The sequence below is a fragment of the Coregonus clupeaformis genome, chromosome 6 (assembly GCF_020615455.1).
Source record: "Coregonus clupeaformis isolate EN_2021a chromosome 6, ASM2061545v1, whole genome shotgun sequence".
In the NCBI taxonomy this organism is placed as follows: Eukaryota; Metazoa; Chordata; class Actinopteri; order Salmoniformes; family Salmonidae; genus Coregonus; species Coregonus clupeaformis.
Genome location: NC_059197.1, coordinates 38357968 through 38373055, shown reverse-complemented (window position 1 = coordinate 38373055; position 15088 = coordinate 38357968). Strand labels below are relative to the sequence as shown.

At 43.5% G+C, this 15088-nt stretch overlaps 1 protein-coding gene across 3 annotated transcripts in view; it reads left to right on the top strand.

Annotated features, from left to right (window-relative positions):
* Window positions 1–15088, top strand: part of LOC121567890 (BCAS3 microtubule associated cell migration factor-like) — a 269987-nt gene that overhangs the window by 13852 nt on the left and 241047 nt on the right. For all 3 annotated transcript variants that reach the window (XM_041878248.2, XM_041878249.1, XM_041878250.1), the window contains exons 6-7: window positions 2117–2198; window positions 5459–5531. In XM_041878248.2, the coding sequence (XP_041734182.1) occupies window positions 2117–2198; window positions 5459–5531 (155 nt within the window). The remainder of the gene's footprint in view (window positions 1–2116; window positions 2199–5458; window positions 5532–15088) is intronic.

Below are 15088 nucleotides of genomic sequence, written 5' to 3'. Positions count from 1 at the left end.
ACTGAGGGGTATTACAGATAGAGATTAGAACACAGTGTACAACACATAAAAACATCCCACCCAGAACCACAAATGAAATGATTTAAAATGAATAACAATATAAAAAAACAAGAAGAAGCAATTTGGCATATTGCTGTGTAGGCAGGCGGCTAATGTAATGGCAGAAAGCAGAGATAGATGTTGATGCCTGGCTGGCTGTCATGTCACACAGAGCCGTGTAAGGCAAGGATGAGCTGTGGGGTAATGCACAATGCCCGCCTCATTATTCTAACCCCCCTCCACCACACACAATCCGGCAAATTCCATTATTCTCCATTTGCCATAGGAATCCCACCCATCCTCCATCCTCCCACCATAGTCCCAGTTATTCCCTCTCTCTGTGCTCCTTTAACATGCTAGTGGTTCATGATGCTCTAGTTTAATCTGTCCACTGCCACTGGGCCGAGCTGCACTTTTAATAAAAACAATGTCCCGATTCGCCACTTTGAAAAGAGGCTACTAATTGCACAAAAGAGCGTTCATCCTCGGATGTGCTTATCTACTTAAGACACGCGGATTAGGATGACAGTAATGTGATAATGCACGTTTCACTGTAATTTAACGCAAAAAAAATCACAAAAATGGGGCTTAGCGCTTAAAACAATGCGCCATTACACGTGTCAGAGCCACCACAGACCAGGCAAGGGTTCTGACCTGACTATCCAAGCCCCATATCCAAGCCTCTCTCTGGGGCCTAATGCAGGGGATAACCTTGCATCTCTGGAGCCTAGAGCAGGGACACAGCTACCACTTTATTTCCATTAACAGCTCTCATTGCATCTGACACATCAGTAAAGACAGGAAGCAACCTACAATAACCTCAGATATATTGGTGACCTCCAGCTATAGATACTGTAGCTTCTCATAATGACAGGGGATATAGGCCTACACAGCAGGTGTGGCGGACATGTTCAAAATGTCAATGTGTGAACACTATTTCCTGAACAGTATCCATCTGCTAACCTATAGTTCTTTACTTTAGTTACTGTATGTTAGGCTGTGTTTGATCTCAGTTCTGTTCAAAGTTTTAAATATATTTTTGGCATCAATCATCATGGCTCTTTTGAAAGCCATCAGCTGAGCTGGCTGACTGGTTATCAGACTCTGGTCTTGCCAGCCAGGCGACACCGCAGCCTGCTCTGTCCTGTTGGCTCAGTCACAGAAAGAGTAGGCCACTCGTTTGCATTGCAATGCTTTGGGGACCTTTCTTGGTAGCTTTTACTGTGTGGTTTGGCTGGCACTTCAACCACCAGCCCCCCCTCCTCTCCCTCTAGTTCCCCCCTCCCTCTCCCTCTAGTTCCCTCTCCCTCCTCGACAAGCCCCTTTCCATGCAGTTGGAATAGATTATTTTTCTTACAGTGTGAACAAATCTCTCTTTGTTCCGGCCAGGGGCCCCCACATTGTCTTTTGACTTTGCCCTGCCGCCGACTTCTTAGCCCCTTAGCCTCCATCTAAACCGGAGCTGTAAGTTTGTGGTTGTGTAGCGTTGATAATTCTATCAGTACTGGAGTTATGTGGAGCTGACTTGGCTCCTCAGGACACTGAGGCTTAATTGGAAGTATGGCTGTATTGATTATCGGAGTGACCTCTTAATAAAGACACTAACTCTCTTAAGTTGTGGTCACCCCACCGAGCGCATGGAGTTTATTATCATCAGAAAGAACAACTCCAGCCCTGCTGACTATGGCAAACTGTTAACCGTTTCATATCAAGTGTTTCCCCTAGCATTGTATAGGCAGGCTTTCTCCCCTACCTAGCTCTATTCCCTCTGTTCACTTGTCCAAGTGTCTTTGACGAAACTACACCGCAACCACAGTAAAACAACAATGTCCTCTTTTACACACCAACTAAAGGCTTTAAAATATATAGTTTTTCCTTTCCTTTATTTGAAAGCAATCAGAGTAAATGAGAGTGATTTTAGACTGAGCGTTCATTGTATGCATTTATGTCAGAAGGAAGGAGAGAAAAAGCTGACCAGCCACTGTAAAATAGGCTCAAAACTTTTGACTTGTTACATTTACTTGTTGTTACATTGTTGTTGAACTTGCTCTACTCTCTTTTCCCGTCTCTGTTGTAGCTGGGTGGGGAGGCCCAGGAGCTATTCTCTGTGCGCCACGGACCTGTGAGAGCTGCCCACATCCTGCCAGCGCCCCATATCAGTGAGTATCTACCTACCCACCTCTGCCATCCCTAACGTTTCCCAGTCTTGTTTTTATGTTGTGTTCATGTCAGACCGTCTTTGAATGTGATGCACATTGTAATCGACGTCGTTCCCAGAGACTCAGGTCCCCAAGATGCTGTCATTCTAGAAATCAGTAGGAAAGCTCAGCTATTTTCAGCTTGTCATGCCACATGAACCTCCTGTCTATCCACTTTAGTCAATATTTGTCCACCCAATCTGCAAAGTGGAAGAAAAACGCTCTGCAGTTGAATTTATGCGTTTTGAACCACATTGGTCTTGTTTTTCCTCTGACGTGGGTTTCAACACGGCCATGAATCTCTCCTCCTCTGAAAAAAATGTAATCACTTAAACTCAATCTGTTCTCGCCAGTGCTCAAGGACCGCTCTTGAAACGAAGTTAAGTGTATCACAATTTATGCTGTTTGTGGTGTGTGTGTTTGCTGTGATATATCATGGATTAATTAAAGACTACCCTGTTTGTTAATAGACAGGAGCCCCATGCCAGAGCCCTCTCTCTTCCTGTTCCTATCCTAATATTAAAGGCAGTCCTGTAAGGATGATTACTGTTGGCATGGCCTCAGCTGGCTCAGAATGAAGTGCCAGTGCTCTGGTGACCCCCCATTTCTCTCTCTCTCCTCTCTCTCTCTCTCTCTCTCTCTCTCTCAAGTCACTCATTGGCCCCATTGTATTACAGGGGTAATAGCATTTATAAAGGTTAGGTATGGAAGAGAAGCAGGCCAGTGAAAAACATGTCCAAGGTATTGATCTAATCATGTTCAATCAGAGACTTCAAAAGGAAAGCAGAGGGGTAATATCACCTCTAGGTTGCCTATGGACCACCCTCACACACACACACACACACACACAGTTGTATCTAATATAAGAGCGTAAGCATTCACATCCGCTAAAGCCGGTACACAATTGGATTTCCTTCGTTCCGCCAATTAGTTATTCCTTAGGCATGAAGTTTGAATTTTCTGTCAGTGCAGGTATAATTCAGAAATGAAGTGAAGAACACAAAACGCTAGCATGTGGCGTTCTGGTGAGAAAATCAGCTTTTTGTTCTTGCTCTGTGTTCCGGTCCTTTGGCAGATTTCAACAATGCACAATGACAGCATTGAAAGGGCTCTGGACGGGGATGAAAGCCACAAACAGTAATAAGAAGCAGCAGATACCCAACACATGAGGGGAGCGATTCTCTGACTGCTCAAATAAAAATGAATTGTACTAGCGGAGTAGCGGGGGGAGAGAGAGAGAGACTCTGATTGCAATCTGTTATACCCAGCCGGCGCAAACAGTGTTGCTCTGTGGCGAGCTGTTAAAAGACCAATTGTTTTAGTCGGGATCCTGGGTGGGCGGGTTTGGAAAGTCCTGAAAATAGGTGTCGGTTCGAATAAGGCAAAAGGCCCTTTCCCGGAATAGAGGAGGAAGTTGCGGTTTTGCTATTTTCTTCCGTCCTCTCGGTAGACGCCATACATACGCCTACCAAAGTTATTCAGAATACAATAGATGAGCATTGATGACAATTGATCCTAATATGCATGAGACCTCTGTTGATCTCTTGAACAGTAGAATGGATGTCAGTAATAGTATTGTGTGTATTTTGGTCCAAAGTGCTGGACCTGAACTCTGATGACCCAGAGGCCCAGCCTCCATGTAAAGGCCCTAATTACTGAAACAGCTCTGGAAATTATATAATTTATAACAGCAAACAATTTATACAGACTTGCCTTTCTCTATAAATGAGATAAACACGCACTCAACGCTCAAACATACAAATGTCGAATTTGAAGTGGAGCTATATTATATTTCTGAAATTACAGTCCACTCATAATCAAAGCATAGTCAACACTAGTCATGAAATCTTAGATATTTTTTCTGTATTTACAGAAACTGTTTATTTTCCTAATTGCGTTGTTCAAATTAAACCCTTTGGTCTTTTGGGGAAATCATATTTGCCTACAGCTCAATATGGTGACCCGTTGTGATGTTTGATGACAGAAATATGAGTGCAGAAGAAAGGCTGTGTTTGGGAGTGTTAGGGGTTTGAGGACAGCACATTGGCTCTCCCACACGGCACAGTCACACCACAGGAACTCACATTGATTACTGTCAGGGCTAAATTACTCCCCTCCACAGGACTTACATCTTCTTTAATCTGGACCCCCACTACATGCACACACACACACCGCATACCTCCACTCCCTCCCTCCCACGCCATCTTTAAAAATGGGACAATTAGGGGAAATATGGGATCTGTAGACTTAATGCAACATGTTTTCTCCTCCCTACGGTTGTGTCCCAAATGGCACCCTATTCCCTACATAATGCACTTTTTTGACCAGAGCCCTATGGGACCTGGTCAAAAGTAGTGCTGTATGTAGGGAATAGGGTTTCATTTGGGACTGAAACTAAATATGCCCACTGGGCTTTTACCATACTGTAATTTCCCCCCAAAAGAATTAAACACAGAGAGAGACATAACCCTCCTCAGCTTTGAAGGCGTTCTCTCTCTTTTTCCCTCTCTCGCTCGTTCCTCTCTTCCATACCGAGGGGAAAGATGGTTTGAGTTCAACACGTTGCGCAGAGTGCTTTTTCTGTTCCTCCGTCTCTCTCCTCTCCTTTCTTCTTAATGTCTTGCATGCTGGTATGTTAATCTATTTGATCCCCATAAGTCTTCATGTGAACCTGGGTATGATTGTGTGGTCAGCGGGGATGAGTCCTCTCCAAGATGACAGGAATGAGAGGGTCCAACTTCTCTTTCTTTTCTTGTTCTATTTTATATTTTGTCTCCATTTCCTCTTCAGGATTTGTTGGGGGGTATAATTTGATTAATGTAATCAACGCATCCTGCTGCGGTACCTCTAGTTAAGTGGAGTGAGTGGCTCTGGCTCTGGCAGGCTGGGCTGGGCCGGGCGCACTACACAACAGGCCTGTCTCACATGCATAGGGCCCCCTAATGATGAATGTTGAATGTTCCTCTTTGTGTCAGACAGTTGTTGTTTCACTGCTCTCCATCAGTCCCTCATCATCCTTCTTTCTTCTCTCTTCTTCTCTCTTCTTCTCTCTTCTTCTTTCTTCTTCTTCTTTTTCTTCTTTCTTCTTTCTTCTTTCTTCTTCTCTCTTCTCTCTTCTTTCTTCTTCTCTCTTCTTTCTTCTCTCTTCTTCGCTCTTCTTTCTTCTTCTCTCTTCTTTCTTCTTCTCTCTTCTTTCTTCTTCCTTCTTCTTCTACTACTAGGTCCGCTGATGATTGATGGTTTTGCAGACAAGAGGCCTCTCCTGGGGGTGTGCAAGAGCACCGGGTCCTCGGGGTGAGTACAGTACACATCCCTCATGACATCACTGCCTGTGTCAACAGGAAGCTGGGAGATGCACATGGGATGGTGGTGTCTGACATCACAGTGACTGACTTGATTGAATCCACAAACTGTGCTTTTTACACTATAAACCCATACAGATCAGATAATGTGATTATACAATACCAGTCAAAAGTTTGGACACACCTAGTCATTCAATGGTTTTTCTTTATTTGTACTATTTTATACATTGTAGAATAATAGTGAAGACATCAAAACTATGAAATAACACATATGGAATCATGTAGTAACCAAAAAAGTGTTTTAAATAGCCACCCCTTGCCTTGATGACAGCTTTGCACACTCTTGGCATTCTCTCAACCAGCTTCATGAGGTAGTCACCTAGAATGCATTTCTATTAACAGGTGTGCCTTCTTAAAAGTTAATTTGTGGAATTTCTTTCCTTAATGCGTTTGAGCCAATCAGTTGTGTTGTGACAAGGTGGGGGGGGGGGGATGGAAGACCCAGAGTTACCTCTGCTGCAGAGGATAAGTTCATTAGAGTTACCAGCCTCAGAAATTGCAGCCCAAATAAATGCTTCACAGAGTTGAAGTAACAGACACTTCTCAACATAAACTGTTCAGAGGAGACTCTGTGAATCAGGCCTTCATGGTCGAATTGCTGCAAAGAAACCACTACTAAAGGACACCAATAAGAAGAAGAGACTTGCTTGGGCCAAGAAACATGAGCAATGGACATTAGACTGATGGAAATTTGTCTTTTGGTCTGGAGTCCAAATTGGAGATATTTGGTTCCAACCGCCATGTCTTTGTAAGACGCGGTGTTTGCAAAGCTGTCATCAAGGCAAAGGGTGGCTATTTGAAGAATCTCATATAAAATATATTTTGATTTGTTTAACACTTTTTTGGTTGCTACATGATTCCATATGTGTTATTTCATAGTTTTGATGTCTTCACTATTATTCTACAATGTAGAAATTAGTAAAAATAAAGAAAAACCATTGAATGAGTAGGTGTGTCCAAACTTTTGACTGGTACTGTATATGTAATTCTATGTACAAGCCCAGGGCTTTCCAATATTGAAAGAGAGTTGATGCTCCTGATGACATCATTAAATAGAGTTACAGTCCATTAGCGCTAAAGCCAAATAAATGGCCTTTCTCTGAATGGGTCAAAGTTGAACTACGTCACACACACTTGTAATCCAGTTTCCACATGTGCTAACCATGGCTGCTGGTAACTATGACCACTGGTAGAAGTGATGTGTGTCAGTTGGCGACAAGGCATAGTTTTATTTTATTGGGCGCGCCTGTTTTCGATGCTTCTCAGAAGTTACTATATGTATGATGATAGACTCGTGTGTGGTCTAGTCATTGTATTTCTCTGGCCTCCCTCTCACTGATTGGTCACTCAGACAGACCCACATTGGCACCAGATTGCACAACATGTCAACGTGACTTGCATACTGGGACTACGTCTGCAATGACACCCTATTTAGTAGTGCCCTATATAGGGATTAGACTGTGTCATTTCAGACAGAGCCTTAACATGAGATCCCTTTCCCCATCCATCCTTCCTCACATGCCTGATTTAACAAGGGAGCAACAGGTCAAGTGGTTGTTTTGATCTTTTACTAGAAATAATCAGGTCTGCAAGAGCTGACACAAGGGAGTGCATTAGTGACTCTCATTCTGGATGATTTCCTTTCCTTGCTGATTTAACAGAGTTGGATAAGCCAATCTGGCTGCGTGGCGAGGCAGGGCAGGAGCAGGGAGGGGAGGAGAGGGTAGAGGAGCAGGTAGAAGAAGAGAAGAGAGGAGAGGAGAAGAGACATGTGAAACTTCCATGTGCTAATGGAATGTCCTGTCTCTGTTGCCAGAGTCAATCTTTATGACATTTTCCCATTTAAAATGTGTGGAAAGGAAGGGGAAGACAGGCTGGGGCCCTTAGTTGTGCTGCGTGACATTCAGACGATATAAGGTACAAATCCTAAGTACATTTGAAAGCCTATAATTTGGCATACGTAATAGGAGCCCCCCCTCCGGGAGGTAGAGCATCGGGGACTGGGTAGTAACAGCACCACAAGCCCCCCCCCCACATACATAGAGAGAGGGAGGGAGGAAAGGAGAGGAGATTACGCAGACATGTGGCCCCTTGGGAAGCCGGAAGAGTGGGGAATGGGCACACCATGACCTTGCTGGTGAAGAGAGAGCAAAGGTAAGAGAAAGAGAGAGAACCCCAGGACGATTGTCCTGCTCTCTTTTCTCCATACCCTGCCAAGGCTGCCATGACCTCCTTCTTTCCCCTCCTCCCCTCGTCCTTGCTCCTCTTCCAGAACAGCGAAAACATATAACTCGATATTTCCTCCCCAGGAAATGAAATAAGGAAGTCTGTCTTCGGCTGGGCTTTGATGGAGACCACCTTCCCCATGTTTTTAAAGGAATGCTGCCTCCTCCTCTGCTGCCTCTGCCTCTCTCTCTCCCTCTGCTGCCTCTGCCACTGATTCTGGCTCTGCCTGGCCCCTCTGCCTCTGTACTGCCTCTTCCACTGCTCTGGCTGTGTCCTGGCTGACACGGAGAGAGATACAAACAAGGAGGGTTTGGCTGCTTGGCCCGGTGACTGACTCTCAGCACTAATTTTGAAAACATGCTTGCTGCTGAAAAGCCCAAACCCTGACATCTGGCTGAATGGCACATCCAGACTGGGCCGTCCTGACCCCCGACCGACAGAAGTGTTTGGTAAATAACACTACATTAAAAGAAGAGCGAAACCTCTATGGCCGCAGCACAATTTTTCCATTCGGGCAGTTCGTAAACTTACTAAGGTCCTCACAAACTTCTTAGCATATAATCATTTTTAAATAACAGCTTTTGTCAACCAGCAAAAAGGATGCCGGCTTGACACTTAAATGGAAAACAGATTGGAGTGTTGGCCGCGAGAGCAGCGCTGGTTTAGAAGTTGGTTCAGTCAGCTCTAGGCTTAGATTGCAAGATTTGCAAATTAAAGGAAAACTAGAAAGGCAAAATGCATCTGTGCCTATCCTTGTGTTTGTGGACTTCTAGCCAGGCGCACTCAACATCATGTTATCAATGGAAAGGATTATACGTTAAGCCAAAACAATTTATAGATCTAGTGATTTTCCTGACAGCAAAGTACATATGTGTCCCTTCACGCTCTGCGCCAGTGGGGTTGGTGGGGGAATTAGTAAAGAATGCCTGTGCGCCATCCTGTAGCAGCCGCTGGGCTCTGGTCTGCCTCCTCTCCTCACATAGTATCTGGAAAGGATTTGTGTTTCCAGCCCCTGCTGCTGCTGCTGGGCGTTGTTATTATTTTCTTTCATTTTAATTAGGTCCGCAGGTATTAACATTCAGAACATTTAAGACTGCTTTGTCATTGAATGCAAATCGCAGAAGCAGGGGGTGGAGGGCGTGTGAGTGTTTTTTAGGAGTGGGAGCATACACACGCTTCCAGGGTAAAAGTTCAGCAGTGAAGAAGAAGCCTGCTTTTGTTATCACTTTTTGCGTCCCAAATGGCACCCTATTCCCTGCATAGTGCACTACTTTTGACCAGGGCCCACAGGGCTCTGGTCAAAAATATTTCACTATATAGGGAATACGGTGCCATTTGGGACGCACGTCTGAGTTTGGGAACTGTAAGAATGAAGTCTCTGGGCAAGCAGAAAGCTCTTGACGGCAGAGTCCCTGACATTTACAACCCCCCCTAATCTTCCTACCCTGTTCGCCCACACCCAAATCTCCAGATGCACAGAGGATGTGGGCATGACTTTTTTTATTTATTATAATTTATTTTTGACAAATAAAGTATTCTGTCACCATGGAGATTATGGATGGATTCGTATATTCCGGCCAGGACGCATTGAGACTTCCCTGAGGGTGACCTGGAAACAGTCAGCACCAGTGAAGGAGGATAGGGTGAATGTTTTTCTTGCTTACTTTTACATTTTATTGAATTCAATATTTAGTATTACCAGTGTTTTGGCTGCTGGGCCTTTCAAGAGATGAAGGTTTCTGCACCAGGCCATGGCTCTCCATCTGGCCCCTGTGAACCTCCCACTGACCTGTCCCTTAAAACTCACGGCTCTAAGTCAAGGCTTTTCACACCTCAACGACAAGGCCGGTGTTGTGTCCTTGATATCTCAATATTCATTACAGACACATTTAGCACACCGTTCTTAATCTGCCGCAGGAAGATAAAAGCAATGTGTAATTTGAAATGACACCCGTCAACAACAAAGTGAGGTTGATCCTAAAAGAGAGAGATAATGTCATGTCCCTAATTTTGTCTTTATCTCAAAGCTTTATCCACTAAGTCCTGTTGTCACCTAATGCCTTAATATTAATTACAGTATTGCAGGGAAAACCCCACTCATTCCACCAAACATTTTCAAAGAGATTTAAGGGAAAGCCTATTGTGGTACTAAGCTATGCTTTTTATTGCTATTTTCATGACAGGTTTAGCCATGGTAAATGCGAGGTATCCCTCTCTAAAGTGTATTAAACGGTAAATCTCAGAGCATTTGTATTTAGAGGCACCAGATTATGGGGATTTGGAGAAGTGATGCTTTTGAAACCTGCATGAGGCCTTGGGGCTGTTCTCTTAGTCGCCATCACACACACACACACACACACACACACACACACACACACACACACACACACACTCCCCAGCGGGGACACAGCTATGATGTGTGTGTATAGTCACAGTGCTGTCTTTTGCAGTTCAGCTAACCACAGAATGTATTAAGATAAGATAAAGCTCAAACAGGGACATTTGATTTATTTCCTACTTTTGTTTGTTTTCAATTTGTGGGTGGGAATGTCATATTCTTGTTTTTAAGTGTTCTGATGAAATCATTCCAGAACCTTTTATAATGGCCGTCTGTGGAAACGGGAATGCCTGTAATCTCATCTAAACCTCCTTTTAATTTTAGCCCACACACACTTACATTTACACTTAGACACACACACTCACACACTCACTCAGCGCTTACGGAGGGCAGTATCAGGCTTCATTTCGATGCTTTTATTTTGACTTCCACGTCTGTTTTCTGTCGGCTGAAAATATGTTCTGCCTCGCCAGCTTTCCCCCTCAAATAGGAATTGAGTTTAAATGCAGTGGTACGTAATTGAAGTGGTAGACGCAAACTTTTTTTTATAGGGTCACAATGAGGCACAATTACTTTTCATTCCACAGTTCATTCAGCATTTGTGCAGTATGTTTTACAGTCTGTTAATGACCAATTTTAATGTAAAAAATCTAATCAGGGAATTTCAGTTTTGTGATACTGAAGGTGTTGTTCAGCAACTTAGAATTGTAGACCCTATGTATTAATATGCCCCCTATTTCTATTAAGGGAAGTAGCATATTATTTTCTCCAAATATCACATACCATTAATTTCCAACAGCAATTGCTTTGGTGTGTGTGTGTGTGTGTGAGGATGACAAGCAGTGAATGGATGGAAACCAGATGAAGTACCTCCTCTCGTAAAGAAAACATCAGCATGCTGTACCTCACTAGGGATTTGAACTAGGCACCCTCTACTTTCCAATGCATTCTCTCCACCAGAAAGCTGTTATTGTGCATGTGAGTAAGAAATGGACCAGGGGGATGTTATGCTATTAAGCAGTCAGTCTCCTCTCTCCTGTCATGGTGTGCGTCCCAAATGGTACCCTATTACTTATACAGTATAGTACACTACTTTTGACCTGAGCCTTGTGGGCCCTTGTCAAAAGTAGTGCACTATATAGGGAATATGGTGCCATTTGGGATTCATCCATCTCGTGTCATGGATTCCTCTCTTCCTTCCCCTCCCGACCGTTCCTCTGAGACAGTCTAGTCCAGGTGCAGCTAACTGCTGGTTAGATCTGTGGTCTGTCTGTCCTCTGTGTGTGTTCCGTGCAGACTGGGACACTCGTATAACTCAAGGTCTCCAAGGATAGGAAGACCCTAGCCTTTTGAAGAGTTTTAAAGCATTTTTCCTTATATATTTTCTTTTTTAAGATGCTGCAGGACAGGTAGCCTGTCTTTATCTGTATTGTTAATTACCGACAAGGCTTGTTGACATTTGTTTACATTTATTCAAAGCGTAATTGTTCATTTTTGTGTTGATAATGCAGTGATACTTTATAGTAATATAATTTTAGAAGTATTCAATTCTCATCTGACACTTGACGGTAGAGCACAACTCCAAATCAGATTGTATTGGGCACATACACATGTTTAGCAAATGTTATTGCGGGTGTAGCGAAATGCTTGTGTTTCTAGCTCCGACAGTGCAGTAATATCTAACAAGTAATATTTAACAGTTTCACAACACATGCCCAATACACACAAATCTAAGTAAAGAAATGGAATTAAGAATATATAAATAAATATATGGACAAGCAATGTCAGAGCGGCATAGACTAAGATACAGTAGAATAGTATAGAATATACATATGAGATGAGTAACGCAAGATATGTAAACATTATTAAAGTGACTAGTGTTCCATTTATTAAAGTGGCCAGTTATTTCTAATCTATGTATATAGGCAGCAGCCTCAAATGTGCTAGTGAAGGCTATTTAACAGTCTGATAGCCTTGAGATAGAAGCTGTTTTTCGGTCTCTCGGTCCCAGCTTTGATGCACCTGTACTGACCTCACCTTCTGGATGATAGCGGGGTGATCAGGCTGTGGCTCAGGTGGTTGTTGTCCTTGATGATCTTCCTGTGACATCGGGTGCTGTAGGTGTCCTGGAGGGCTGGTAGTTTGCCCCCGGTAATGCGTTGGGCATCTGTAAAAGTTTGAGGGTTTTAGGTGCCAAGCCAAATTTCTTCAGCCTCCTGAGTTTGAAGAGGCGCTGTTGCGCCTTCTTCACCACACTGTCTGTGTGGGTGGACCATTTCAGTTTGTCAGTGATGTGTACGCCGAGGAACTTGAAGCGTTCCACCTTCTCCACTGCGGTCCCGTCGATGTGGATAGGGGGGTGCTCCCTCTGCTGTTTCCTGAAGTCCACGATCATCTCCTTTGTTTTGTTGACGTTGAGTTAGAGGTTATTTTCCTGGCACCACACTCCCAGAGCCCTCACCTCCTCCCTGTAGGCTGTCTCGTCATTGTTGGTAATCAAGCCTACTACTGTTGTGTCGTCTGCAAACTTGATGATTTGAGTTGGAGGCGTGCTTGCCTACGCAGTCATGGGTGAACAGTCGGTCGTGTTCATAACCATTTTGGACAGAGGCAACATGTTGTGTATTAGACAACAAAGCATATCGGTATAAAGCATACAGGTTGAATGACCTTGGTTTTAAAGCCCTGTCAGATTTTAAAGTATTTTCTCTTAGTTCATAATGCCCTTTCTGGCTGACCTGTCATGTTGTTCAAACTTCCGTGTAGGTAGTCTGCCGTGAGTACATTGTTTGAACTTGAACATATGCTAATATATTTAGAGTATTTTACTACAGGCTATTTGACGCCACTGTGCTTCTAGGTGTGAAAGCTGAACTATAGGAGTGAATGCACACTTGACCAGATGCCGTTTTTTTGTATTAAATGTTTCCACTTAACAGAAAATTGGCAAATAAACAGTGAACTGACAAGAAGTACATTAAATACAAGGCATGTGTTTTAGATGATAAATATTCATGTCCACTCCATTGCTGTCAAAGTCATAGTGAGGAGGTTGAACTCCTGTCCATCTTGGCACCAAATCTTTATTATTAGGCTCCCTTTTGTTATTGTGCTTTCCCTATTCTGACACCACACAGATAGTTTTGTTTTGATGGGCCAGAGTAAAGCCGGGCCTTAACAATACTGTTTTAGTAAAGACTTTCTTTAGAATGTTATATAGTGTTTGTTTGTTGCTGTGCTGTGCAACCTGTGACATTAATTTCTTAAAAGCTGTTGGGTGGGGGTCGGGTGGGGGCTTCTAAGCTGACATATGGATCATTTAGCTATTTGAATTTTAGGTATCAACATTTTTTTTCATTTTTAACTACTTAAAATATTTGATTTGGCCTTTACTATTATAGCCCATAGAAATGCATTGAATAACACATTCATAAATGGCAACAAAAAAAACAGTAAAAAATAAATCATAAGGAGTAAGGTTTTGAGGTGTCTGTCCTATATCTAGGAGATACTTTTGGTCATGTAGTGTATGTGGACACCTGCTCGTCGAACATTTCATTCCAAAATCATTGGCATTAATATGGAGTTGGTCCCCCCTTTGCTGCTATAACAGCCTCCACTCTTCTGGGAAGGCTTTCCACTAGATGTTGGAACATTGCTGCGGGGACTTGCTTCCATTCAGTCACAAGAGCATTAGTGAGGTTGGGCACTGATGTTGGGCGATTAGGCCTGGCTCGCAGTCGGTGTTCCAATTCATCCCAAAGGTGTTCGATGGAGTTGAGGTCAGGGTACTGTGCAGGCCAGTCAAGTTCTTCCATACCGATCTCGACAAACCATTTCTGTATGGACCTCGCTTTGTGCACAGGGTAATTTTCATGCTGAAACAGGAAAGGGCCTTCCCCAGACTGTTACCACAAAGTTTGAAGCACAGAATCATCTAGAATGTCATTGTATACTGTAACATTAAGATTTCCCTTCACTGGAACTAAGGGGCCTAGCCCGAACCATGAAAAACAGGCCAAGACCATTATTCCTCCTCCACCTAACTTTACAGTTGGTACTATGCATTCGGGCAGGTAGCGTTCTCCTGACATCCGCCAAACCCAGATTAGTCCGTTGGACTGCCAGATGGTGAAGCGTGAATAATCACTCCAGACGACACTTGGCATTGCACATGGTGATCTTAGGCTTGCGTGCGGCTGCTCGGCCATAGAAACCCATTTCATGAAGCTCCAGACGAACAGTTCTTGTGGTGACGTTGCTTCCAGAGGCAGTTTGGTACTCGGTAGTGAGTGTTGCAACCGAGGACAGGTGATTTTTACACGCTCTAGCAGGGGAGAAATTTGACGAACTGACTTGCTGGAAAGGTGGCATCCTATGACGGTGCCACGTTGAAAGTCACTGAGTTCTTCAGTAAGGCCATTCTACTGCCAATGTTTGTCTATGGAGATTGCATGGCTGTGTGTGTGATTTTATACACCTGTCAGCAACAGGTGTGGCTGAACTAGCCTAATCCACTCATTTGAAGGGGTGTCCACATACTTTTGTATATACATGAATAGTGTATAGTCCCCTGTAGCTCAGTTGGTAGAGCATGGCACTTGCAATGCCAGGGTTGTGGGTTCGTTTCCCACAGGGGGCCAGTATGGAAATGTATGCACTCACTAACTGTAAGTCGCTCTGGATAAGAGCGTCTGCTAAATGACTAAAATGTAAAAAATTTAAATGTATAAGAAAGCTCAGGAAATGTATAAAGTGCATTCGAAAAGTATTCAGACCCTTTGACTTTTTCCATATTTTGTTAAGTTACAGCCTTATTCTAAAATTGATTACATTGTTTTTTTCCTCATCAATCTGCACACAATACCCCATAATGACAAAGGAAACACAATACCCCATAAAAACAGGATTTAATAAATTTGGGC